Genomic DNA, 27,767 nt, shown 5'->3' with positions numbered 1-27,767 from the left:
TAACATTTTCAAAAGAGTCAGTCTAACATTAAATTGGCTAACTCAGTCCATTATTTTTTGTTTGCTAGCTCTCCAAGCAAAAAATACATTAACTGGAAAGTATGAAATTATAAAAAGCATTAAACAACACACGACTTTTGGATCTAAACCACCTTATGTCTCTAAAGCAGAGTTACCATAGGAAAACAACATCTCTGCAAGTTGTCTGCTCTAATTAAAGTAAGAGAACTTTTTGAAAGTTTAAAAGATATGTCAATGAAAAATAATAACTTGCCTCTGATGTATGAACAACATCCCGGTCTACCAGCTCAGCATCAACAGCCATCAGGATTCTGAGGTACATATCTACACCTCGTGGATTAAGGTCAACTACTGACAGAATATCAAAAAAAAACTTGGGCCACTTTGTGAGATATTCAGTAACAAAGAGCAATGCAAAGACTTGTGCTGCTTTGTTGCGAATAAAAGTCTTCTCAGGTTGGGGATTCAGCATCTGGTAGAAACAAGATATTTTATTTGTATATTCTTACTAAATTAGAGAAGTATCATGTATGCTTGTTGATCTCTGTATAGTGATTAATGTACTACTTCTCTTCCTGGCTGAGATCAATAAAAAGCCTTACCTTTCCAAGGATTTTGAAGAAAACTTAGCTAAATTGTAATGAAATAGGGAAAACATTCTCTCTGGTGATAGAGTCCTAAGCCTTTCATTCAGTACTAAGACGTTAAGTGTACTATTCAAAGACTAAAAGCTAATTTGTTAGTATGGTGAAAGGAGTAAACAAGAACTTCCAGAAAACAAGTTCTAGTCCTCTTGTAGCTAGCTTGTGCCTAAGTCAGATGTTAGCTTTAAGAACAGTATAGAAAGTTTCCAAATCTAAGCTCATCGGGGGGAAAAAATTTAAAAAAAAAAAAAAAATCTGTCACAACCAATCTTTCCCTCTCTCCTCCCCTTTTCCACAAACTCCTCCTGAACAGGACATCTTGCCACAAAAAAAAATTAAAAGCAATTTAATACATTTCACAATGATCTGTTATTTTTCAAGTTGTATTATATTCCATTTCCTACTGTTAAGCTTTCTACAAACAAAGCAACTATGTTAACTTCCAGTGAAGAGGCGGAATGATAAACAGACAATGGCAGGTATAGGCAAAGATTTGTATCAGCTCACTTGATGGTTCTGGTGATTGCAAACTCTTGGGTCCAACTGATACATGTAACTAATTCACAAGAAAGAGCAGCCAATACTCTGCCACAGTATTAACAGGAGTGATGCTGGACATTCATAAACACCGGCTAGTATTCTAAGCAGACAGGAGTTAGGCCAGGGGGGTCTTAAAAACAGAATTACTGCTGTTCCTCCTCCAGACACTCAGGAACATCAGGAACATGAATTATACCTCTCTAAGGGAAACTTTTAATACTCCTTATTTCACACACAACTGATTAAACCACAATCATTACCTGATGTAAGAGTTTTATATTTAGTAATAAGTTCAAGCACAGACTTCTTTACAACATCTGATTTAAAGAATTTCTAATAAAGATTAGCACGTTAAAAGCTTTTAATCATCAGATATCATATATCTTCATGAAGCCATCTTTAAACTCAAATGACAGATTAAACATTTAGCTCACACTCAATGCCTTATGTTAGCCTACTAATAAGCCTACTACATAAGACTGCTGTGAAAAGACATACTTACCTGTGCTTGCAGCCATGTAATGAGTGTTTCCCTAATTAGCTGCTGCTGGACTTCAGTAAGTTCAGAGTATCTGAAACAAAGCAAAAGGAGATCAAAATACAACTGCTTCGTGACAAGTGCAACATTCAATAAGGTAAAAACTCTTTTAATATTGCACATAATACTGCACATTAATGTAAATTAAAGGTTCCTAGAAAAGGAATTCACACAGCTATTTGCATGTTAAAATTCTGACTCAAAGACAAAAATAAGGAAAAACATTTTGCCCATATCAATGGATTACGTTTTGAGGCACTACTGCCTCCTATGTTGGAGCAGGAGCCTGAAATTTTGCAGGAAGGCTGCTCTATCAGGGACAGGACTTATGACCCTGATAAAAATGCACATTCGACCATAAGCCATAGGGAGAAGGAAGATGCATCTGATATGCTCAAACTTGTTTACTACACATTGAAGACTGTCAATAGTGAGGACATGGAATTCCTTCACTGATCTGACCTACAGTACATTTGTTATCAATCAAACATATGTCAAAACAAAAAAGCAACAAGTAATTCTCCTTTACATCATATCATATAGTCTTGGCAAAATTTGACATTATAACCAGCCCACCTCAAATACTACCCACACAACCTGTTCCTTCCCAGGACTAGCTAAGCTGACAACACTCTTCTTGCAATGGAGCTAACTATAGCTTTGGTACAGCCCCTAATGACTGATGAATGCGACTCCAGTATTCCTGTCACAAGTAATTATTCATTAAGGAGAAGAAAAAAGCAACCCCACTGAAAACACTCAAAGAAAGTAAGAAGCAGGAAAACAAGAGAAAATACACTGCAGGAAGCAGATGACAGGAGTGGAACAAGCAGAGGAAGGTGGACAATGAGGTAAAGTCAGGTAAATAAAATCACAGAAAGTTAAGTCTTTCATTTTTGCTCTGATACATAACTGTGAAAATCATTTGCAAAATACATCTTACTCCTATCTAAAGCCTGACCCACATGTTCAGCATATTGCAACCAGTCACAATGATAGTCCAAGAGGCAGACACCTCTGCCATGGCGTTCAAGTTCTGACCAGAGAAGTCCGAAGTGTGAGAAAAAATATAATTCCATGCAATGAAACTCAAATTGTTTCAAAGTATTTTTTCCCTAAAATTATGATTCTATGAAAACACCACATAGTGAAAAGACTACTTTCTCTTAACATCTCTGCCATGGTTACTGAATGAATAGGGCTTTGTTTGAAGTCCAGGACTCTGTACTAAGGCTGCTACTTGCAGGACTCTTTTCTGCAAAAATCAGTGAGAGAACAGGGTAAGGCTTGAACCTCCAGAAAGGAATGGCTAAGTAACTTTCAAGCAATCCTTGGTAATTGGGTCTGTGCTGCACCATACACAGGTGTTAGACTAGCTAAGCAGAGCATTTAAACCGAGCAGTAAACCGATTTCAAGCCACCTCATCAACAACACCGAGATGACAGATACCATCTTAAGTTTCTTTGCAAGCACAATAAAAAGAGAAAATTAAATGGATGTATATGGCTGGTGTCAATAAAGATTACTCACTTAAACTTAATTTGATGTTCCAGAACTTGAAAGCAAAAGAACTTGATGTGGTCATCACTAGGAAAAGAAAAGAAAAATCTGTTACTGGTGGCAATATGGTACACTTCTCTGGGAAGAAAAAAACTCCTCAAACATTACAACCAGGTTGTCCCTTTGGCAAATCAAGAATTACCGTGCAGCAGAGAAAAATGCTACTGCTGTTACTTCAAAGCAAAAGTGACAAATACTCAAGCAGTTCATTTGGTAAAAACAAGCAACTGTTAAACTAATGTTTATATTTGATATTATAATCTTTTTTTCTATAGCTACCAATTTGTTATGCTTTGATTTCAGTACTGAACATACAAAACTACAATACCTAGTGTATCCTGCCTTTATAAAAATCCGTCAGGCTTCAATAATATGTTCAGGGTCCATTAGTACACTAAGTGCAAGTTGTATATTGCGTCTTAAAGAGCAAAGCTAAAGACAAACTGAGGTATAGATTAGGAAGGGACATTCCATATGCTATACAATCTACACGGTTTTTTTTATCTTATCTAAAAATTGTAACAATCATAATGTATTTTGGTAAAGATTATAAAATGCTGTTTTCAAATCTTGTGTGATTTTGTTAATTACTGCATACCCTGTTGTAGCAGGAAGTTTTGATAAATCATTTACAAAAAAACATTCACTATAAATCACTGTTGTTATTCAGGAGTTGTACATCTCTCAGTTTCCTTCCAACTTGAATTATTCTGTGATACAGCAACAACCTAGTATTTGAGATCTAAATACACAACTTTGTGGAAAAATAGCGGTGACTACACACTCTTTGCATCTTGAAAAATGCGATGGCATACTCTATAGAATAGGGGCAAGGAACTACCTTCCGAGATTACTGCATATAAAGCCTATAGTCTCACAACGGGAAATTTTCAGCACGCCCCTCCTCCACAAAAGATAGCATTAGAACTCATTCTTTTTCCCTGGATTTCATAAAGCAGCAGTCTTTAGGCTACAAAACTAATATGTAGTTTTATTTATACATTACTTTTCCTTGAAAGGAATCATACAGAAGCCACAGATCAACTATGATACTAAAAATAGTATGAAGGCCATATTGACTTTCAGCAATTTACAGTTTGCCTGTTATGCTGTAGAGCTAAAAACCAGATCCAAACACATTACTAATGAAAACAAGCAACGATTCTTATCTACATTACCTGTATATACTCTGAGCTAATGCTTCTGCACAGACTTGCCAAGCATCCTGAGATATCTTCAGCTGCTCAAAGTAGGCTAGTGCCTGCAAACATCCAAGTAAGTTTCATTTAAAAAAAAGAACAAACCACAGAGCCAGACACCTCATTCACACTTTGACTCACATTTAAACAGCTCTCCTTCAAAAAAAACAAATCATATTTGGATACATTCAAGTATTTATATGGCTCCCTAATTACCATACCACAAGAGTGTTTCTTCGAATGCTAATAATATAGGTACTCATTTACACTTTACATTCAGTACAAAGCTTTTTGTTACTTGAATATAAAAGTCAAGAGTCAGAAATGTTGAGGTTAGAAGGGACCTCTGGAGACAGGGTGGACTAGAGGAAGTTCTTCAGGACCTTTCCATTTAGGCTGAAGTTCACATCCAAGTTAAAATTCCTTATACAAATTCTAAAGAGAAAGTGATTTAGAGTTTTCACTGAAAACAACTCGCTATTTTTGTTGCACCACTTTGGCTGTATTCCACACCTCAAGCTCAAGAAACATTCAAACATTGATGACCTGACAACTGCCAGTTTATGAATCTATTACAGAGACTGGAAAAAACTTCTACCAAATTTTAGATAATCAAGTTGCTTATCAGAACTTCTAAATAGCTTTTGACAACAGTTAACTTGACCTAATTCCTTTAAGATTTAGTGTGGCCTGTTTTACAAAACAGTAAAGTAACTTTTCAACCAGAGATTAGATTACCAACATCATTTCAATTCTATGAATACATGTATTTCAAGGGGGGTTTTTGGCTGTTGGGTTTTTTTTGCATTCATAAATTGTTTCCATTCACCAAAGTAACTTCCCAAAGTAATTATTCAGTGAGTTGAAATAAGTTCTTGAAATAAGAATTCACTTCCTGTAGAGAGTACTGATAATTTTCTGATACTGAACAATTATTACTACAAATTGTTTGATACTTCTTTATATCTTACATGATTAGTGAAAAGGTAAATCACCTTTTACTATAAAGTATTTAAAAATTAGACAGACTGCATAGTTAAAAGGTCAATAAATGTATAAGCTTCAAATTTCACAGTGATATTCTATTAACAGAACACTAAAGATCAGCTATATCCATCCTTTCAAAAATGACAAATACCCAGGACCAACATATTTAACAGGCTGCTTAGTGATACTAGGCTGCAAACTACATTTTTAACTTTCTTATACATTCCAGGATGTTTTATGAACACAAAACCAAGGTATTAACATCCTCATTTCTGAAAGATTTTACTGGAGGTTATCTTGTAGACAGTTGAATCAACCTGATAATTAGTAAACAGAAATATTTACTCGTTAAATAGTTATGCCTTTTCATAGGAGCACCTCTATTTATGAAGAAAGTAACTGTTACCCACATACCACAATTACTTTCTTAACCTACTCTGTGTTAATACGAGCTTCACTACAGTTAAAAACATACATTTCATTAAAAGACACTAAAGGCAGGTAATCCATTCAAACGAAAAAACACGTCTAAGAATTAAAAAGGTAATCGCAAGCAGCTCCTTGTTTTCAGTGGCTGCTTTTCATCCTATGGGAACCTACATGAGGAGCTGAGCAACAAGTACAAAGAATTGAAAGGACTGAAAAAGTCAGAGCGCAGAAAAATAAGTTCTATGCACGTTAAGTGTAATTTCATAGAACTGGTGACACACGACCTTCAGCTTCCATGCTTGCGACATGACTGTTTTGTACTTGCCACCATGAACCCTATGTACTGGTTAACCAAAAAACCCCACCAAATCCCCAACCCCCCGCCCAAGAAAATACGAGACTTTTGCACTGAAACTGAACCCCCAATTATTAGAGAGATAAGCAAGTTAATTACATACTCTTTGTCTGAAGTCCGCATCAGCATTTGGGTTTAGCCCTAAAAGGGCTTGTTCATCCATCTCTACTGCTATACTCTTTGTTTCCTACTCCTAACTGGTTTGCCCACTTCTTCTAGAGGGGAAACTACGATCATCTGCAAATATATAAAGAGAAACTTTATTTGCTCAGCAGAACAACAAAAATTAAAAGTAGGGCAGCAACAACCACAGAAGTTTGCCCACAAACCTCAAACACATAGTAGGTACTCCACCAAACATGAATGCACATATTTCTGATACAGATATCGGAATTCTAAGTCCTTTAATCATCATTTTATAGTACTAAACTCCTTATTGAATAAGGAAAATTTGAAGTGCCTATATATTTCAGTTCTCTTGAAAAGAGCTAATATCATCTTAATTAACAGAGAAATGGCATGATGAAAGGTTTGAACTCAAATTTCAAGCATGCAGAGAAGATTTCAGCAAGATGACATAAGCATAAATATGCTACTTAAATGAAAGACCGCTGTATTTTTTCCCACCACAACTTCACAACTGAAAAAAAAAACAAACCAAAAAACAAACCCTCGACTCATCCCTAATATTGTTAAGATGCTCCATAAACCCATTTATGAAGTATTTCCCCTAGGGGGGCAAAGCCATTAGGAGGTCTTTCTTCTAAAGCAAGCGCACACAAGAGAAGTGTCTTAGAAATTAACCACAAAATACATCATACTGACTTGTTAACAAAGTTCTCTGTTCCTACTAATGGGTGCTGATTTACTAGCAACGATTTTTATTTAGAAAATTCAGTGTAAAATTAACAAGCAAGCAAGACAAATGCTCTCTACAGGCTGTTCCTCAATGCTCTGGTAAAACACAGTAGATTACAAAAAAATAATCTTTGTCAAATACCAGAATGCTGTTATACAGCAAGAGGGGACAAAAATCCATCTATCCTTCAAAGCTCCACCCCCCCCCCGCCCATGGTAACATAGTTAATTAGGCCTGAAATAAGGCCTTGTTACATAAGTATGTAGGAGGCAGGGGAAAGGAAGACAGGCAAGAGGAAGAGATGAAATACAAAGGAGCTGTGGTTTGAAGCTGCCTACATGCCTACAGGTAGAACATCTGATTTTAGTATTGGGTGTCTTGTGCACGCTCTAGTTCACCCTCCCCCAGTGAAAGGAAGGTGGCACAGTGACAACTGACAGCAAGCATGCCTGAAAAGGAGAGCCCAAAATTTAATGCGGTAACAGACAGACATTACTATAAAACTTAATGCAGAATACACTACAACAAAATGCATCATGAAAAGCAATTTAATAAGTAAAACTGAGTTCGTACCAAAAAAAATTGCAGGTTGCAGCAGTACAGAAACCAGAAAATCTGGAACAAAGCGATGACTCGTGGCAAAACAAGCTTCACACGCTGCCTTACGACAGAGCAATCCCGCTTGGGGTCAAAACCTTTAGGGATTAAAGTTGCTCTGCTGAGTCTTCTCCCTCTGTGTCCCCCAGTCCCCAACTTGTTTTCCTCATAATCAACATCCAAAACAGCCAGATTAAAATAAAGCTAAAAAGCTGCAGGAAAAATGATTTTTTTTTTTTCCAGCATCTTTCGATTAGGGTCTGGTCCAGAGTTATACAAGTAGAACTATTTAATATACAGAAGCACATTTCTGGCATATTTTCCTGCTGATATCACGACATTATCTGCCCAAAAGGTAGTAATCTTCTACACCTGGCTGACAAGTTTTGCTATAAAAATAACCTGGCTCAAACATATATTCTCTTCACTTGTGTAGCTAACAGCAATGCCAACCAGTTCTGCTAATTTTGTATATGCTACCTGAGCACATCCAAAATTTCATCTTCTACCATATACCTTTTTCTAAGAATTTCAGCTTGACTATCCAACTCTAGAAGACACTTAATGAGATAGACTATTTGAATAAGCCTTTTGAGGAAGCTAACAAAACATCTTCTCATGCAGTATGGTTTTAGTTAAACAGGTAGCTTTTCCACCACCGATCTCTTTTACCAGCCAGTTACACTTCAAAAGCAAAAATCAAACAGCAATTCTAATAGTACTTACAGTTCGCAAAAGCCATTGCAAGATACACTCAGCTATAACATTAAGTATGTCATTAAAGCAAGTTTTATTTATAAAAAATAATCAATAACATCATTAGTTAATTAGCAGCTGTGTAGAAAGCATTGTCTTATTTATGTAGAGATGCTTTTTTTTTGTTAAGCAGTACACTATGTTGGGTGGCAAACTGATCTTACTATAATTAGGAGGGTGCAGTTCCTTAATAGTGAAGTCATACAGGTACACGTATCTCTCATCAGGATAGTTTATTCCTTTTCACATATTAAATACTTATAAATGCATTTGATAGTAGAGACTGCTTTCATACAGAAAAGCAGGAAAAAACGTAGTCACGCTTCAAGTGGGCATGATTGCCCAGTTTGACAATACTAACATGGTGAAAGGTGTATAACTTGGGTCCAGATATGCCCTAATAATGAAAGCATTCAGAGCATTTTAACTACAGATTCTAACCACGGGAACAATTAGTAATTAAAGAATACTTTATTTACAGCACTCATTCTAGGTATTTACAAGAGTGTGATAGGACACAGGGAGCCAGTGACATGCTTCATTTTAATTCCCTCAAGCTTTCTCTCTAATAAAAAAGAGACAGTAAAATATCATCTTTCACATTCTTTTTTGATCTTTGTTTTGCTTGCTGCAAACCTTGAGCATATCTACAGACTCTTAGGCTCTAGTGCCCTTACACCGACCAAACATGAGGTTAAAATGAACAGCTGTGTAATTACAGCTTCTTCGAGAACTTTTCAACTGGACTAGAAAGTTTTTATTTCTGGAAGTGAAGACTACTAGGTCTATCATTTCAGCCACATTCCTACTTGCCAGGAGTTCCCTGCGCGGAGTAAGGCCTTCTTGCCCCACCCCCCCGCCCCAGCCAGACTTGGCCAAAGAGCCCAGCCTCCTCTCGCTGCAGAGCCAACACCACTGCGTGGCTCAGCAGCTCAGCCGAGGACGGTGATCAGGCATTCACACCCCACCGCGTCCAGAGCTGCGGCGAAAGCACCGGGGCTACAACTTAACCCCTTCAGCCCCGTGCCGGCGCCGCTGCGGAGTGACAATGCACTCCTCCGGCGGCGTGCGCCCGCTGCGGGGCCCGGCGGCGGCTCTGCCACGGCGAGACGGGGGGAACCAGCGTACTGAAGCACGCCGAGAGCAGCGGAATATGGAGGTGCGGGGGAGGTCCCTCCCCTCACGTTGCAGTCTAAGAGCGTACGGTTACTTCCTTCCCCCACCGGAGCCATCACGGAGGACAGCTACCGAGGCAGCCCAAGCAGACATAACTACACCACAAGCTACAGCGTACATTAGAAGAGAAAAATCCTGATACTTTTCGCTGCCGCACGCACGCGCCCCCAGCTCCCACGGCTCACGGAGGACCGGCCGGCTGCGGCAGCCCCCGCTCCCCCAGCAACGGGGCCGGACGGCCGAGGCGAGCGCGGAGGCTGCAGCGTCTCCCCCCGCTTCCCCAGAGCCTCACAGCTGCGGAGGAGGCGGCGCCGGGCTGACTGGAACCGGCCGGCTGACTCGAGGGAGCCTGCCGCCGCCAGCTCAGCGGCGACGCCCGGGGGCGCCCACAGCGCCCCTTCCCCGTCGCTAAGGCGCCGCGGCCCCCGCCAACGGCCAGGGAGGCACAGCACCCCACCCACCCCCCCGCCACCGCCGGGCTGAGTCACCCCGCGCCGCGTGTCGTGTCCCGTCCCCGTGTCCCCCCTCCCGTTACCTTCCCGGTCACTCCTTCATCGCGGCGGCGCTGCCGGCTCCCACCCCCACAGCTCCGCGGCCGCCACGAGCATAGGTAGCTCAGCGGGCCAAGTCGGGCCAGGCCAGGCCGCGCCGCCTCGGCTAGCGGCGGGAGGAGGAGCAGGACGCCCAGGGGAGGCGCCGCGGACCTGGCGCGTGCGGAACAGCCCCCGCGCCTCCGGGAAGGAAAGCTGCCGCTGCCCCCGCCCCTCAGCCCGCCCGCCCGCGACGGAGCCGCCGCGCCGCAGGACTACAGCTCCCAGCGTGCCACCGGCCCGGCCTGCCGCGCTCACCTCCCCCCGCGGACGAGGCAGCCAGCCGCGGGGCACGCCGGGATGTGCCACCGCCCCGGCCCCGCGGCACCCTGGGAGCCGTAGTCCCGCCCCCTGCGGCGCGTGGGCGTGGCCTCCAGCGTCCCGGCCCGCCGGCAGCGCGGCAGCCGTTCCGGCGCACTGTTCCTCGTTAGTATCAACACCCCGCGGCACTGTAAAACCGATTGCACCGATTTAATAAACCGGGACTGGCCGGTTCCACCCCCAAACTCCCACCGGGATCCGGACATCGTGCTTTGTCAGCAGCAGCGAGGCGGGGGATGGGGGGAGGGGTGGCCAGCCGTGCCGCTGCACACTCGGTGCCGCCGGTGCGAGCTCCGCAGTCGCGACCGGAGTGACCTGCTCGGTGACTCGCGCAAGGACGGCCCCGAGCTCACAGGCTGCAAACGCGTCGGCGCGGGCTTGTCCGTGAGGAGGCGCGTAACGCAGCTGATGGCTGCAAGTGTGACATTGGCCTCTTCCGCAAATTGTTCTGCAACGAAGCACTGTGGGGGGGTGGGGGGTGTGTTTGCGTGACCGGGCGCGTGCGTGTCTGGGGAATGAGGCTTAACAAAATCGCTACAGCGGCGTCGCTGTTACAGTATCTTTCAAGGCAAAAAACCATTCGCATCTCGCGGCTGTGGCAGCGCAGCTTCCGAAAGCCGGAGGTGCACAACGCTCGGGAGCCCGAGCTCGTCGTCACCGCAGAACCGTTTCTAGCTCACGGTGACGGGAGCGCCAGCCGTGAAAGAGGATCCCATCAAACGGAGCGTGTGGGGGCATCCACAGGGGCAACCTCACAGTAGGCAGCAACTCCGGTCTCCCACGGGACCGCGGGTGAGAAAGGTTCCCCCTGCAGCCCTCCATGCCCGGTCCCTCCCCCGAGGGGAGCACGGTGCTGAGGCCTCCGCCTGGGGCCTCCCTGCCACGTCCTCCGCGGCAACGCGAGCAGTTCCGGCGGGAGATAGAGTGACGCACAGCCGGGCCTCTTCCTACCGGCACCGGGACCATGCAGGTCCGCGGCCACGGTGACGAGGAGATGGGTCGCGGCACTGCTGGCTCCCGTGCGCACGGGAGGAGGAGCTTCCGCTCCCGGTCCGGCCGACCGCCGGGCTGCCCCCGCCGCAGGCCGGGCCCGGACCAGGCCACGCGGCCCCCGCCGGTCCGGCACCCAGCACCGGCCGCCGCTGGCGGAGACTGACAGCTGCCTCCTCCAATCGCGCTCTCCTGCCAGCCAATGGGCGGAGACTGACGGCTGCTTCCTCCAATCGCACTCTCCTCCCAGCCAATCGGCGGAGAGGACGGCCGGGGGCGGGGCTTCCGGCAGGCGGGTGACGGGAGGCGGCGGCGCACGCGGCCTTTTCTTTCCTGCGGGCCGCGGAGGAGGCAGCACCATGAAGGCGTCGGGCACCGTGAGTGAAGGCCGGCGTGCGGGCACGGCTGGGACCGGGACTAGGACCGAGGCTGAGGCGGCCGTTGAGAGGGTGGCGATGTGGGCTTGCGGCGCTCGGGAGCGGTCTCTGCGCGCCCAAACGACCCAGCCTGGCCCTTGAGGGAGGCGAGCGCCCAACATGGCGGCGGCGCCGCTCCCGCAAGACGCGTGAGGAGGCCGCGTCGCCCCTGGGCGGGGGGCCGTGATCGGCGGGGGGCACAGCTGGGCCCCGGGGGCGATCCGTCTGGGCCAGTGGTCTCTCTCTTCGCCTTTCCTGGGGTTGGCCTGCTCTCGCCGCGGTGTTCATCCAGGGAGCCGCGGTGCCTTCCACGGGGTGGCTCCGCGCCGGGGCGGGGTCAGGGTGGCGCGGAGGTGGCTTCGCGGCGGCTGGGCCGGCGGCGCGGAGGGGCTCACGCTGTGGGCGGCCTGTCTTTCGTCTCCCTCCAGCTGCGGGAGTACAAAGTGGTCGGGCGATGCCTCCCCACGCCGAAATGCACGACCCCTCCTCTCTACCGTATGCGCATCTTCGCTCCGAACCATGTTGTCGCCAAGTCCCGGTTCTGGTACTTCGTTTCTCAGCTGAAGAAGATGAAGAAGTCTTCTGGAGAGATAGTGTACTGTGGCCAGGTGCGGGATTAAAAAACCTAAAAAAGTAGGAGATTTGTAAGGAATTCCATCTGGTGTACGTGGAAGGAATTTATATGAAGCGCTGTTACTGGGGGTGAGGTTGAAATTCATTTATCCTTCAGTTGCTGTGAAGCTGAGTGACAAATTATTTTTTTCATAGTGGCAGGATATGTCCAGTAAACTAAAACGAAACTTATTTCCCAGCACTTCAGAATTATGAGCTATGCCACTAGTCAGTGCTGCTGTCTGGTTCTTATGCTTGCTTCGTTGTGGAATATACCTTTTAAGAGTCATCTGGACATTCATAATCCTTGGAAAGTAGATATTTGTGTGCTTATACTCTTCTACCTTGATGCTTAAAGGACATTCTTTAGAGATGAAATCTAGTGTGTATTTTTCTTTCCACACTGAATTACTAAAACTCTTCACTGTGAATTATCAAGACTTGAATGTAGCTATGTTGGTGTGGGGAAAGAGAGCAAATAGTTGTTTTTGACAATAAAAGTGGTTTCATTAGAGCTCTAAAATATTTATTCTTAAACTTATGAAATGCTGATGATGTACTGTCTCTAACTACTTTTGTGCTCTTGTGTAATTCCAGGTGTATGAGAAGTCCCCTCTGCGGGTAAAAAATTTTGGCATTTGGTTGCGCTATGATTCTCGTAGCGGAACTCACAACATGTACAGGGAGTACAGGGATTTGACCACGGCTGGTGCTGTCACTCAGTGCTGTAAGTACATGTAACTGTTTGAGGTATAAAATAGTAGGACCAGTATATAAGCACAAAATTAAATCTTAAACTTGGCGTAAAGCATGCTGACTTGATCCATGATAACTGAAACACTGGAACAATAAAGTGGGGAGTTCGCAGAGAAGTCTGTAGATGTTTATGTATGATGTAAGTGGTATCTTATTTGTTACCATTCTTTATACAGTTTCTCTAGCTGAAAATATTCCCACTTCATCTTGGTGTGACTTTCTACAATTCTAATAATGAATTTGCTACACAGACTGAGGGTTTCATGACCTTTTAGGTGCTGTATATATTTCTTGCACTATATTTATTGTTTTAAAATAGCTGAGTATATCTTCCCAAGTCTTGTGGAGAGAGTATTTCAGATATCATGTGGAACATACTAGCTTCTGTCCTTGGAGAGCAAGTGGGGAAAAAAAAAATTGCGGGGCAGGGGGAAATATCTATTGCTCCAAGATCTCATTGCCCCGGTTCAGGGATAATTAAAGGTTGTCCTGATTTCAGTCTGTTATGTGAAGTATTTGAGGGACAGACCATTTGTATAGGTGATGCTGCTAATATTTGAATCCAGAAGTGTTACAAACACTACAGAGTGCACATAAAAACCCAAAGAATATTATTCTTAATAATGATATTCTTGTCATGTGTGCAGATATTAAATGTATCTTGTCGCCTTTCAAAAGCTGAAGTGCTGTTGAAAGTGAAATTTAAGGTTCTACATTAACTTACAATAATTCCTGGTAATTAACATACCGAAGGACTGCTTAAGAGACCTGAGAACTTAATTTGTCATGATGCAATGACTTTGATACATTTATGTTCAAGAATACTTTTGACAAGTAAGTTTTTAATAGGTATGTTCATGGGAAGCGTTGTAAGCACAATAGTATTTCAACAGGCGTATCTTTTGGAACTAGCCATGGACATCATGATTTGAAGGCAGTGATTTTCACTGCTGCAAGGAGGAATTTCCAGGTAGCCCGTGCACAGATGGCTTCCTGCTGTTCTGAAAGCCTAATTACGTGGGCTAAATGTCGATTCATGTTTCTGTCACTTGTCAATTTTAAGAAAAGTAAAGGTAACCTCAGATCCCACCTTTACTTGCACCTTCCTTTTGGAATGGAAATTTTTTAAGTTCACGTGTCTTTTTCAGTAATTGTGTTTCAGTGTTGATTCTGAATCACAGTTTTCATGTGCAGAAAATTAAATAATCCACGTAGATTACTTCTGTAGATGTGTACTGTCTTGAAATCAGGCAAGAGGAATAAGTTGCACTTTCTTGGAGGAGTTCAGTTATGAGTTCCAGGAAGAATTTGCTGCTGCATGTTGGTTCTGTGATATTTCTGCCATCACTTTAGATACTAAAACCAGCACGATGAAGTAGAATTGATCAGACATTTTAAAAGTTGTAGATGATACTATAAACATTTCCTGAAAAGATGATAGTAAGATTTTTTTGAACTGAAAATGTCTTAAGATTTATTTTTAATGAGTTCTCTTGTTACAGACCGCGATATGGGAGCCCGTCATCGTGCCCGTGCTCACTCTATTCAGATCATGAAAGTTGAGGAAATTGCTGCTAGCAAGTGCCGTAGGCCAGCAGTCAAGCAATTCCACGTAAGTGAAATAACACTGTAGTGGCTGGTGGGTCCTGGTCCAGCGTTGGGCTGGAAGCGGGGAGCTCTCCTGTCTGGCACAGGTTTGCTTTGCAGGCAAAACCAGGAAGTGAACCAAACCTGCGTGCATAGGTTTCCAGTTATATTACGATCAAGACTATTAGTGCCAGAACTGTTTGAAAGAAAGTTGAACTAAAATACATATTATGTTGCAGAGAACTTGGCCTTTTAACAGGCATTTCTTTCAAAAAGAATTGTAAAACTAAGGCATCTGTTAGCTCCTATGAAGTATGTCTAATCTGTGGATGCATTACTTCTCTGTACATAAGTTAGCAGTTGAAGGTAGCTTAGCTATTTATTGCAAACTATTTTCTGTTGTTCATCTAATATCTCGATTAACATAGAAACATTTTTCTTGCAGGATTCTAAAATCAAGTTCCCTCTGCCACACAGAGTCCTGCGTCGCCAGCACAAACCACGTTTCACCACCAAGAGACCAAATACTTTCTTTTAAATACGGAAACATGCTGTCAACTCTGTGTTGTAATAAAGGTCTTCTCTGAAGCTCTGACTTCCGGTTGTCTTTTGGAAACAGTGCCCTGGATACCGAGGAGTCCCCTTTCTGCTCTTTATTTTCTGCACGCTATTGGCAGCCTACTATTTACAGCTATGATTGCCTTGAAACCAGTGCATGCTTCAGGTGCTGGCTTAAATTGCCAACAGATCACATCAGTAAACCAAAACTTTTAACAACCAGCTCTCGAGGTCAGTGAATCTATTGTCGAGCAGCTACAAAATCCTACCTTCGTTTTGTCCCTTAGGCATGCTAAGTAAGTATAGTTGAATTTGGGAAGAAGGCAGCTTTTTGTGCATGCAGAACTCAAACTTGTCGGCTCTAACTCGTAACTTAAAAGTTTTAAGCATTTAAAGCCAAAACTTTAGTTCTAACCTAAACCTTTTCAAGGCTGTTACGCATCATACTGAATTAAGTCGTGTACACATACAGAGGGGCCTGCACCTAGAAATGAAAAGTGACTAAGGACTTGGCAGACTTATCTTTGATGTTAGACCAATTGTTCTGGTGAAAATTAATTTTTATATCCAAACCCAATCCTTAGGCTACCCTATTTACAATATAATGCCACAGTAAAAAGAATATGTTGCAAACACTGCATAGTTAAGGTTAATTAAACAGGCTGCTTCACACCTAAAGCTATTTTTTGCACCTGGTGCCTGTTTTAAATTAGACTCTTTTTTGAGTGTTTCCTAGACAAGAGGTAGTTAATTAGTTTACAGGTCTTGCCCAGAGTATAGAGAACTGATGCTGTGTTTTGTCTAGATGTCAGCTTAAAAACATGCAGGTGTGAGTAGAGCACAGGGAAATACCATCCAGAGAGGTAACTGGGAATGTTTTAGTTTCAGGGTAGCTGGAGAGCTGCAACCCAACCAGCAGAGGAACTGCTTGTTGATTTCAAGCAGGGCCTTGCTCGGTGTGAGGGGGGTGACCAGTCAGTGCTGCTACAACAGCCCCTCTTCCATGGCCACCTGCCCCTGTGGCTCAGCTTTGCACTCCTCCTCCTTGCCTCCACGGCAAATCGGTTCAGGGAGCTTGCCTGTCCAAAAAGGGATTAATTTGGGCAATTCATGATCTCCCACTCACAAGGGAGGGTAAACTATGAACACAAAACATTTGGACGAGCTAGGGGGTCCTGCAGGAGTCCTTTCAGGGTACTGTCAAAGGGGGAGAATAAGGTCGCCTGCAATACCTCGTTATTTTGGAACTTTTTAATTGAAAGAACAATTTAGCACGAACATGGGCTTCAGGTTTAGGGTTCATACAAACCAAGGCGGCAGGGTGGAGGAGAGCTCGTTACAGGAACCAGCACCAGCGCGGCCAGCCGGGAAACACCAACGGGCGTCAGGAGCCAGCCGGACCGTGAGCAGGTGACCAAGCACAGCCGCGATTCTTTGTATTTACCCGCCGGCTGTGGACCCTCCAGGGCTCGGGGGGCGGCTCCCAGACCCACCGCGGGAACGCCCCGGAGCTCACGGCGTTGCTTGACGGAGCCTCCCTGACGAGGTCCCGCCGCCGCTAAACCAGCAGCGCGAGTCCCCGCCCGTCACGTGACCCCGAGCTCGCCCGCCTCGCTTGTTACGTGACAAGGGCAGGCGCGTGGTGGGAGGCGGCGCGAGCTGCTTCCCTCACGCGGCAGCAGCGGCGCCGGACCCGGAAGTAGCGGCCGTCGTGGAGGCGGCGGCAGCACCGCCGGGCGGGATGGGGGAGTCGATCCCGCTGGGCGCGCCGGTGCCGGTGGAGCAGGCCGTGCTGGAGACCTTCTTCTCCCACCTGGGCATCTTCTCCTATGACAAGGCCAAGGACAATGTGGAGAAGGAGCGGGAGGCCAACAAGAGCGCGGGGGCCAGCTGGCTGGCCCTGCTGGCCGGGCTGGCGCACCTGGCCGCCGCCGAGAAGGCCTACCACAGCATGACCTTCCTGGGCCAGAAGCTAGGTACCGCCCGGCCGCCGCCCCGCGCGCCCCGGGGGTGGGGGGATCCCCGTCCCTCCGCTCCCCCCGTCCCTCGGGCACCCTGTCCCCCCGCCCCTTTCCGGGCCGCCCCTCGCTCACGCCTGAGGGGGCTGCTGGGGGGCGCAGCGCGCCCGTGCCTGCTCACGGCCTGTCCCGGGTTTAGCTCCGCGGGTGTGGGCGGCGCGGTAGGGAACGGGCGGCTGCCGCAGCCCCGTGAGGTAATCCGTCAACGGGTAGGTGCACAGCGCGAGGTACCTGAGGGCCCTGGCCTCGGTGAGGTGCGAGTCTGGACGTCTGAAACAGCAAGTGTCCGTGGGCCCAGTGAGAAACCGGCCATGCTAAAGGGTAGCCCCTGAAGAAATTTTAAATAAGAGTGCAGGTGCCGTGCAGGTGGCACAGTGGTTGTGCAAATAGGTGCATCTCTTTATTGGCTGGTAGGCTACCTACCTGCCATTCCCAAGACTTAGCCAGAGGTGTTTCTGTGCCGGGGTGCTCTGACTGAGATTCTGGCAAAGGTGAGCTCAATGAGGTAACCAAAGAGTTAAAGCTTTTTCACATCACAGTTCCAGGGCCTAATATTAGAGCTGCATGTGTGTAAGTACGTGTGTAAGTACTCGGAGCTGGAGATAGCCTCCTAAAATTGTTATTCACGTAGATGCTGCAGGATCTCAGGAAGTTTCGGCCACAATCTTGGCTGCTTCTCTGTCTCTCAGTATGTGAATAGAAAAATCTCTAACTGGCACAGCACGAGCTGTCATCATGTTGCCCTCTGGGCAAAACTGCTTATTTTCTCTTTGAACTGCGGGCTGGTGTGGAAAATGGATCAAGGGATATGAGTCTGATGTGTAATGCAGTAAAGCATCAAGGAAATTCTGCTTTGGTGTTTTAAGTGGTGACTTAGAACTATTTTATAAAAAAGATCTTTACAGATGAAACTCTGTCTATAAGGCTGACTTTAAAAAGTGAATTTGGTGCTTGCAGGAAGGACAAAATTGACAACAGAAGGGACAAAGTTTTGTTTGTTTATATACTTAATGAACAACAGGAATAGCTGGTTCTTCATCCTGCCCATGACCTGGGGGCAACTCTTGTCTTAGGAAGGTAGCCATTTCTCCGTCATAACCGATTCTCTGCTTTTCTGCCTCCAATTGCTAAGGTTGCTTTTGAACATTATATGTGTGAAGTGGATGTGAAAAGAACTATCCACCATTACAAAATTTATAAGCAGTTTCAAAGTGGAACCTAAACTTGAACTCTCTTGAAAAGTTCCACTGATTCTGTCCTTGTGATCCTTGCTCCACTGCATCTCGAGTGCCACAGCAGCACATAAGGCCATCTGTAAATATAAACTATGAAATAAGAGTAGTACCTTTGTACAGTCTTTTGGTAGCGTCAAAGTTAAATATCTTTGACTCTCTGCTTCTGTCTTCTTTTCTTTTTAAATTCTTCGTAGTGTTGAGCAGGTAGAGAGAAGCACTGACTACTTTCCCCCCCGCTCTCCGTGTTATGGATTAACCTGCACTGTGGTCTCACTGAGATAAACTGTGATTGTTTTCCCTTTGTATTTTGGTTCATATTAAGATTTTGTAAGGACATGAAACATTTAATTTGTACATACAAGTGTCACGTGGTTCCCATTTAAAGGTTGTTTTGCAAATTTGAGTGCGTTGTGTATGAAGAGGTATTGTTAGGGGAATTGTCTTGAAAAGATCTAGAGTTATTAATAGCAGTGGAGACTAGTAAAATTGCACAATGACTTGATTCTTCTGACTTCCGCAGATAACAGTATTTCCAGGTCATATATCATAATAGCGAAGTTAACTGAACTCTTTTCTGAAAGGTCACACTGTAACTAAGGTGGATGTGAGGGAGTTGAAGTTTTGCAGCAGTCATTGGCTGCAGAAATATGAATTAGGACAAGTGTAACTTGCATGAAATTACATAAAGTGCTTTTGAGTATATCCTATGTGTAATTCAGTTACTTGCAAAATAATACACTGGAATTTGTTTCTTGATTTAAAAAAATACTGTGATCAAACAACACTTAGGAACACCTAGGGAAAAACAAGCGTGGTTATATACAGTTTTCCAGTATTGCTGTCTATCTTTGCTGTCCCTGGATTTTGGTAATACCTCCATATTTATCTGAACAGGTGGTCAGTCATTCTTCAGCCGAAAGGACTCCATCCGAACCATCTACACATCTCTGCATAATGAGCTGAAGAAGGTGGTGGCGACGGGTCGCAATGCACTGGGAGGAACAGCTCCTCACTTGGAAGAGCTGCTTTCTCACCTGTCTGAACAGCTCTGTTTTTTCGTTCAGGCTCGGATGGAAATTGCTGACTTCTATGAAAAAATGTACACGCTCAGCACCCAAAAGTTCATTAACTCTGAGGAACTGGTAAACATTTTGGAATCCATCTTAAAGAAATACAGCTCAAGGTCAGTGCTTATTTGCTGGCAGTAAGTACTCAGACATATGATCTGTAATACATGATGTTGAGGTTCAAAGCAAGCCTAAAGACTTTGCTGTCCTTTGACTGCTGAGCAGCACAGCTCCTTGCATCAATTCTTGCATGAAGTCAGTCTTGGTCAGCAGCATCAGATGTGTGAAATCTCAAAATATGATTCCTCTGAAGAAGAAAAATAAAAAAAGGGGAGAGTGTTTCTGCTCATCATGTTCTAGGAGCCATCTTCCCTATTCTGTAATTAATAGTTGGCATGTTCATATTCAGCAGAATCATTTTCCTTATAAAGGATGTAAGACTTGCGCTTTTTAATTGGGAGCGGAGAGGAAACGGCTTAATTCCATATGGACTTCAGTAAAATTGATATATAAATAGAACAGATATTTGTGTGACAGGTTTTTTTTTTAGACTAGAATATATATTTGCTTAATTCTAAAAGCTATACCATAGCTATCTGGTCTACCTAGCAGGGTTTTATGGTGCTCTATTTTGACTTCTCTTGAGAGGTATTGGAGCCAGTAGAAGGAGCACTTCCGAGTCTTTGGTCCCTGTCATTATGGTTTCTTGAAGTTAAGATCTAATAATTCCTGTTACAAGAATCCCAGGATGTTTCTAAATGACTCTGGGGTGGGTATTTCACATGTAACACGTGTGAGCCTTGAAAGTGACGGCAGTTTAAAAAAGAGAGAATTTTTGAATGCTTGTCAACAGACTCAAATTCTCTCTCTTTATTTTAAAGCAAAACAAGTAGCCATTGTAGGAAGTTAACTTTCAAATGTAGTTGAATTTTTAAAAATCTTTGTTAGTGGAATAGTGTCTAAGACGACATTTGGGGAGAACGTTCTGAGGTCTTGTTTTTTTCAGTTATGATTTTTGAAGTGTACACCTACAAAAAATCAAAATAATTCAGTGCTGCTTTCTGACATTCCAAATCGAAGCATGGAAGCTGACTCCCTTATTTTTTAGGGATAACTTAGGCAAATTGCTACGTAACTTTGCTATTTGAAAATCTGTATGATCTTACTAGTGATTTTTTTGCAGTTCTTCGTTTGTGAACCCTTACAATATCAGGGCTGTTAGTCCAATAAAAAATGAAACTTACATATTTTTTCCTTGGTGCAATAAACATTAAAGAGTAAAGGGAGGCAATTTTTTTTTTTGAAGAGTTGATTTATGTTGTGCACTAACCGTCGCCATCTGTTCTGAGCACGTGCTGGGTCAACAGCACTGTTAAAAATCTGAAACCCAAAACTTACGCTTTCACGAAGTGACTGGAGACTTAGATATGAAATGTTTTACTATGCTATTTAAATAAATTTCAGTGACATGTCTGTACTTATAAGGCATTATTAGAACCTCTTTAAAAAAATAAGCGGTGTCTCTCTGGGAAAAATACTGATGCTCTTGCTTTGGGTTAATGATCAATCTCTAAGATGGAGACATTCTAAGATGCTGTTAGAGCTAATTCAGTAGCTGCTATGTTGTCCTCTCCACTCACGTACAGAATATTTCTGAAAAAAATGAGGATAATGGTATCTTCCTTTAGTCCTTCCTTTAGTTTCTTCATATCTCAGATCTGTTTCTGGGGCTGTTATGTGGATGTATGCTGGCTGGAAGGCATTTCTGTTTTACAGCCGACCCTCTCAGGTGAAAGGTCAAATAAACTTGTCCTTACCCAGTGTCTTCCCTCTGTCAATATATTCCTCACTTGCAGTTGAGGATGTGTGCCATTACTTCGGCCAGCTGTGCTAAGGCCAGACAGGGTATCTGTTTTGTAGATAGATTCTGGCCTTGGCTTCTTTCCTTTACATCTAAGAATAGCTGTTCAGATAATGTAGAGCAAATAGCTGCTTGTTGGTAAAGGAATGACAGAATTAATTGACTGTCAACAAGTTGTATTGTCTGTATATGAAAAAATCATTAACTCTTGAACAGTTTAAAGCTGTTTTGTTACTATGCATTGCTGACTTGTACACAGCTGATACTAGCTATTTTCCTCTCTTTTTCTATAGAACACAGCTGGAGAAGTAACTTTTCCTGATTTTTTTTTTAACTGTTGGTTTGGGTGGGATCATAACTGAAATAATTAAACCAGCATCAGAAGCAGGATCCTTTAAAGCTTAGTATAAAATGAATAAGTAACAAGTAAACCTATTTTGATGTAATTATTTTTAAGTGTTTGTTAAATGTTTTTCATCTAGTCAGCATTTCATAAATGCACACATGTGTGATTTATGGAAGGAAATGAAAAGTTGTAGAAAAGATAGGCTTCTTCATAGTCTGCAAAACAAAACTCTAGCATCCCTCTGCTTTTGAGAATGATTGGGGGGAAAAAAAAGCAATTTTCCAATGTATTTTTAAGTTCTTAACACTCTTATTGAAATATTGTAAAAACCTGTCTGTTTTATGTGATACTGAGCTCAGTCAGGTGCTTCTGTGTTATGAAACTTAATTACAGCAGATATACTGAGTACATAGCCTGTTAGTTTGCTCTGCAACCATATCAAGCTTCTCAGCTGTGGCTGAGGTGTGTATTTTTGGATTAAAAGAGTTTAGCAAATCCTTCTGTGCGGTGAAACATGAAAATAGCTATGAGCCATGAAGGAAAGCAGAAGTGGGAAGCCGTACATCGTAATGTTAATCCAGGAGATTTGGCAGTTCTGCATTAGTGTGAATTTTTTAATGGCTTTTAAGATGGAAGAGTAACCTTCTTCGTCTGACTGCAAGTGTATTGAAACCACTGTGCTAAATGTGCACTTGATGGGACTCTCTGGAACAAATAATGTTGCATAATGCTTTTTCCCCCCCCTCTTCTAATACATGGCAACAAAACTGTTTTTCTGCTGAATACTAAAACCATTGGAAATATATAACCCTGACTGTTAGCGTAATATTATTTTTAGTTGACTCTTGTTTGTTCAAAGAAATGTAAACATGCTCTGGACTTCTCAGCCCACCAAAGTAGCCAGTAATCACTGTATCTCTGCTGTAGCAGGCAGATAGGATGGTTGCTGACATGTACTGTCTGTAGAAGGTGGTTGGTCACCCAGCCTAGCCTATTTGCAGAATATGGTGCATCAACTGATTTATGATATTTGTCATTTCATTTTCTTCAAATGAATTTGGACTTGCACCTTAATAGCAAATCCTTTCAAGACGTGTATTGTGGCTGTCAAAAAAAAAAAAAAAAAAGAGACACAAGAATAGTGATAAAATTGTCAGATAATTTTCACAAGCCTAAGAATTAATGTTTTGGCAAGAGCTTGATGGAAAGTCAAAGGAAAAATAGTGAAGGGAGAGGGGATGAAAAGCCTAAAATTCTCATTCTCTCTTCTGGTCCACAACAAAATTAAGTGTGTTGCTTTTGAACCAAGTATTTCCAAAATGGATTATATGTATTGTGCTCTGGAAGTTGAGGGGAATAATGGAGTTGCTTTTGCTTTGTCTGAAGATGAGCTGTTAAAGGTTGGAAGAATTCAAAACTTCTTTGTTTTAAAGCAATAAAAAGACCCAGGATCTTTTTCTGAAATGAGGGAATAAATCTATCTTTACTTAAATGGAAACCTCATCAAGTCTTGTCTTTGAACGATTGTTTTTTCTTTGTTGGAGACCTCTTTAAGAGCCCTAAATGCCTATTAGGGAACACATTTACTAAAAAGGCCACTTCTGTCTGTCCTGAAGACTCATTCTTTTAGCTTCTGTAACTGGAACAGTTTTGCACATTTTGAATTAAGTATGTATTTATCGATGATGTTCTAAATTTAAAAGTAATTTGAGTATCGAGGGAAGGGAGGTAGGCTGGATCTGTCTTTTTTTTTTTTTTTCCTGATGCTTAGAAAAAATAGTGAGAAGAGAAAGCTATAGAAGGATCTATAAAATTCCATTTCATCAAGATTGTTCTAATCGTAGCATCACTCTTGTGAATAAGATGTGCAGTGGCACTTCTACCTGGTAGATGAGTTGTTTTTCTGTTGTGGTTTTTTTTTTTTTTAAAAAATCTCTTAAATTGAGACTGATCTTGACCTGAATTTTTAGTGAGAGAAATTGGTTGTTGCAGCGTCTTCATTGTGATATGATGAAATCCTGCCAAATGTTTTTCCCTTCATTGCTTTTAGTACACCAAGGTTTGAAGTTTGAGACCTGGTTCATTGGTAAATAAAATTAATCATGGTTCTATTGACTAATTTTCCATGACAATTCTATTTTAAGTTTAAAAAAAAAAAAGTAAAGGTCGGCTTGGCTTCATAGCTTCCCTATACAAACAGCAAATTTGTAACATAATTCCTTCGATTTAACTTAATCTTACTGCTATTCCAGAACTATCAAGACATATTTTAGCACCAGAAGGGATTTTTAAATTGGAACAAAACCACCTGAATTTAAAGAGAAATGGTGTTAGAGTAGTTCATGGATCAAAATAAGCAGTGATTGTTCTTGAAGTGATCAAATATAACTCCCTTGCTTTAATAGAGAAAGGTCTGATGGGTGTTTTTGTCAAATGTGAAGTGCTGTATGTTCATTTAAATGCCCTAATTATGTTAAAAAACCCTGTTTTTAAATTAACAAGATTATTTTTTGGTTTACGCTTTGCTCTGCTTTGATATTTGGTCTTCTGTCTGTGAATGACAAATACTATCTGATTATTTCACTGTTTTGTACAGCATTTCTCATATCTTGCCTAACATTATGTTTTCTAGATTTCATCATCCAATCCTCAGTCCTCTTGAAAGCAGTTTCCAGCTGGAAGTAGATGTGCTTGCACATCTCTTAAAGGCTCAGGCTCAGATCTCAGAGTGGCAGTTCCTTCCATCCCTGGTCAACTTGCACAGTGCTCACACAAAACTACAGACTTGGGGCCAAATTTTTGAGAAACAGCGAGAGACCAAGAAACATCTGTTTGGAGGGCAGTCTCAGAAGGCTGTACAACCTCCACACCTCTTCCTCTGGCTCATGAAGCTCAAGAACATTCTTCTTGCCAAGTTTAGCTTTTACTTTCACGAGGCCCTTAGCCGACAAACAACAACATCTGAAATGAAAACTTTGACTGCTAAAACAAATCCTGATTACTTTGGGAAAATTTCCAGCTTCATCCGGAAGTATGATGCCGTCAATGTTTCCTTAATTTTTGACAATCGTGGATCAGAGAGTTTTCAGGGACATGGTTATCATCATCCCCATTCTTACAGGGAAGCCCCCAAAGGAGTGGATCAGTACCCTGCAGTGGTGTCTCTGCCCAGTGACAGGCCTGTTATGCACTGGCCGAATGTAATCATGATTATGACTGATAGAACGTCTGACCTCAACAGTTTGGAGAAGGTTGTTCACTTCTACGATGACAAAGTCCAAAGCACGTACTTTCTGACTCGCCCCGAACCTCACTTTACCATTGTAGTTATTTTTGAGTCCAAGAAGTCAGAAAGGGACTATCATTTTATTTCTTTTCTCAATGAAATTTCACATTCCCTTAAGAACTCCAAAGCTTTTGCGAGCTTGAAGCCTGGATCCAAAGGGTAAAAGATAAACTACTTACAAGTTGTCAAGGCAGTATGCTAGCCTTGGGGGAGCTGTAGTTTTCAAGGATTACATAAATTCATGATTCTCAGAGTCTAATTAAACAGGAACCATTATTTTTAATATTATAAGTTCCTTTTTTTTTAAGCTATCAGACACTTGAAGAAAAGTATTTTTGGGCAGTACTCAGTGGGACAACTTAATTGTGGGGTGCTAAATGGCCACAGTAAGATTTTTTTTTTGTGTGTGGTTTTCAATTTTCAATATGATTTATTTTTTCAGTCCACAACTTTGTTGCCTGTATCAGAAAGGAATATATGCACTTTATCTTAGTCTGATCATTGACTGTCTTCTAGAGAGTTTATTGAAAATGTGGTGAGGATGGAAGATACTATCTTTTCAGAAAACTGCGTTGCCTGACAGGAATGATTTCTGGGAACTAAACACTGATGCAAGGGAATATTAAAAAAAGTGAACCTGCAAGGACACATTTTAAATAAAAATACAAGAATCACAAAAGGCACTATTGTTAATTATAACTTAGTTTTCAAATGGTTTAAAATGATAATTGAGGTCTTTGACGCTTTCTGTTAAGCACCAGTCTCTGTTCTGAACGCCCTGTGTCATAAAGCTTTGTCATTGCTCCAGAACGCAGGCTGGGGCAAGAAAAGCTGCAGCATGGGCTGGAAGGCCAGTATTCACTGGAGTGTTGTGACATTGTGTGTCCAGTACCAGTCTTGGCTCAGATTAACTGAAGGAGACAAGCTGAGGTTGAGTGGGTATTATAGAAGGAACAGCTCCGTGGAAAAAGCAGCAAAGCTCTTTTCAAATTGTGCTTTTGTCTAGTTAACGTAAAAAAAAAAAAAAAAAAAGGCAGTAGAAATGCCCTTTGTAAATGAGTTATTTTCTAATTTGCTGGTAGGGTCAACCTGGATTTGTTTTCAGTTTTTTATAAGTATGTAATTTTTTCTTTCTGTTCAGTTTTAAATAATTTCACAATTAAGCCAAATCACTTTTGGGATTTGGATTTAAATGTATAGCCTATGCAGTATTTTTACCTCATTCTAAACTGTCTCTTTCACAACTTACTTCTAGGCTGCAGGTTTGGAAAAAAGTATGTTTTCTAGTTACTCTGAAAGTGCTTTATTTTGGAAATCAATATTTCCAAATACAGTAAAAGGGTCAATTTGGCTGTACCTGTAGCCTTATATTGCATGATTCTTCTGATTGTTAGCTATGCAGTTGTGCAAGCACTTTCACGGGAATTCAGGAGGACTGATATGGGTCTGCTGTATGATGTATGTAAGTGTAGTAAAGTTAGATGCTTAGTTGACACTGTGTATGGTATAACATCATCAGGTTTGGTTTAAAAGGGAGTTTAAGTCAAAATGTTTGTTTCCGTTAAGACTGAAATATAAAATATACCATTGCAGATGTGGCTTTTACTGATTCCCTTTCTCTCCCAAAAGGTTATGGTAACTTGTCTTGCCTCTTGCTGCAAGTACTGATTTCTTTACCATTACATAAGCGTGTTCTGTTCTCAAAATGTAAGCTCTGACTTTCCACTTTGTGCCAAATAGAGCCTTCCATGCCTTGCTATAATTATATGTTAGTCTGTTGCGAATATCTGTGCTACTGCCTTTCATGTAAAGTCTTAGCCTGACTGCAGTATCACTCTCTCAAGTTTAGAGTCTGCTCTTTGCCATTGGAAAATAACAGGAGTTGCAAATATACCAGCAACTGGAGGGCATCTGGTTGTAACAGCATTACACTTTGCAGCTTGAATTGCTCTTTTAACAGGACAAAGTTGCAAATGACAGTATTGAGAGAGTTTGTGTGCTTCCCTCTGTGGGACAGTGACCTTGTAATAACATTGTACTCAGCCGGAATAACAGAAAGAGGCTGCCGCCAGAACTGATTCCCAGTCTTCAGCAGTGTAATAAAGTGTTGTACAAATTCTGTCTTCCTCTACAGTATTTCCCTGTCATACTAGCTGTCAGTGGGAAGGGGGAGAGGAGACTGGGGGGAGAGAGACTGCGTGTGGTACAGACACCTTCTCGCTAATTTCTGAGTTGCAGGGGACATGTTGAAAGAGGTGAAAAAGAAATCTGTTGCCCTTTGGAGCAGACCAGCAGTTGTTGAAATGGCTGGAGGCTGTTCCCAGTGGTTTTTATGGGGAGAGGAAACAGAGGCGACTGTTCAGCAGACCTAGGGGTTCACTTCATGCTCCTGCCCCCGTTTTTGGCGAGTGGTGTCTCTGGGAACAGGGAAGGGATGCTAGGTGATGTTTCTGTGGAGGAGG

General features: G+C 42.7%; 3 protein-coding genes and 1 non-coding gene across 4 annotated transcripts in view; 3 read left to right on the top strand and 1 right to left on the bottom strand.

Annotated features, from left to right (window-relative positions):
• Positions 1-10,427, bottom strand: part of XPOT (exportin for tRNA) — a 30,048-nt gene extending 19,621 nt beyond the window's left edge. Inside the window, exons 1-6 of the mRNA XM_068400837.1 lie at positions 10,198-10,427; positions 6,378-6,511; positions 4,483-4,565; positions 3,275-3,331; positions 1,708-1,777; positions 275-493 (exon numbers count right to left, since the gene is read on the bottom strand). Of these exons, the coding sequence (XP_068256938.1) occupies positions 275-493; positions 1,708-1,777; positions 3,275-3,331; positions 4,483-4,565; positions 6,378-6,437 (489 nt within the window). The 5' untranslated portion in view covers positions 6,438-6,511; positions 10,198-10,427. The remainder of the gene's footprint in view (positions 1-274; positions 494-1,707; positions 1,778-3,274; positions 3,332-4,482; positions 4,566-6,377; positions 6,512-10,197) is intronic.
• A 1,432-nt stretch (positions 10,428-11,859) lies between these two features.
• RPL18A (ribosomal protein L18a) lies at positions 11,860-15,522 on the top strand. Its single transcript, XM_068401698.1, has 5 exons — positions 11,860-11,940; positions 12,408-12,587; positions 13,189-13,318; positions 14,850-14,959; positions 15,380-15,522. The coding sequence occupies exons 1-5, from the start codon at positions 11,923-11,925 to the stop codon at positions 15,470-15,472; spliced, it is 531 nt and encodes a 176-aa protein (XP_068257799.1). The 5' UTR covers positions 11,860-11,922; the 3' UTR covers positions 15,473-15,522.
• On the top strand, positions 13,934-14,065 carry LOC137664473 (small nucleolar RNA SNORA68). The gene has a single exon (XR_011048322.1). It is a non-coding gene; the product is annotated as a small nucleolar RNA SNORA68 (small nucleolar RNA).
• Positions 15,523-17,198: 1,676 nt separating the features above from the next.
• Positions 17,199-27,561, top strand: KICS2 (KICSTOR subunit 2). Its single transcript, XM_068401354.1, has 3 exons — positions 17,199-17,468; positions 19,640-19,928; positions 24,652-27,561. Exons 1-3 carry the CDS (start codon positions 17,234-17,236, stop codon positions 25,466-25,468), a joined length of 1,341 nt encoding a protein of 446 aa, XP_068257455.1. The 5' UTR covers positions 17,199-17,233; the 3' UTR covers positions 25,469-27,561.
• Positions 27,562-27,767: the final 206 nt, after the last annotated feature.

This window comes from Nyctibius grandis, chromosome 5, assembly GCF_013368605.1.
Source record: "Nyctibius grandis isolate bNycGra1 chromosome 5, bNycGra1.pri, whole genome shotgun sequence".
Lineage (NCBI taxonomy): Eukaryota > Metazoa > Chordata > Aves > Nyctibiiformes > Nyctibiidae > Nyctibius > Nyctibius grandis.
Note: the sequence above shows the minus strand (reverse complement) of the source record. Positions and strands in the feature narration are given on the sequence as shown.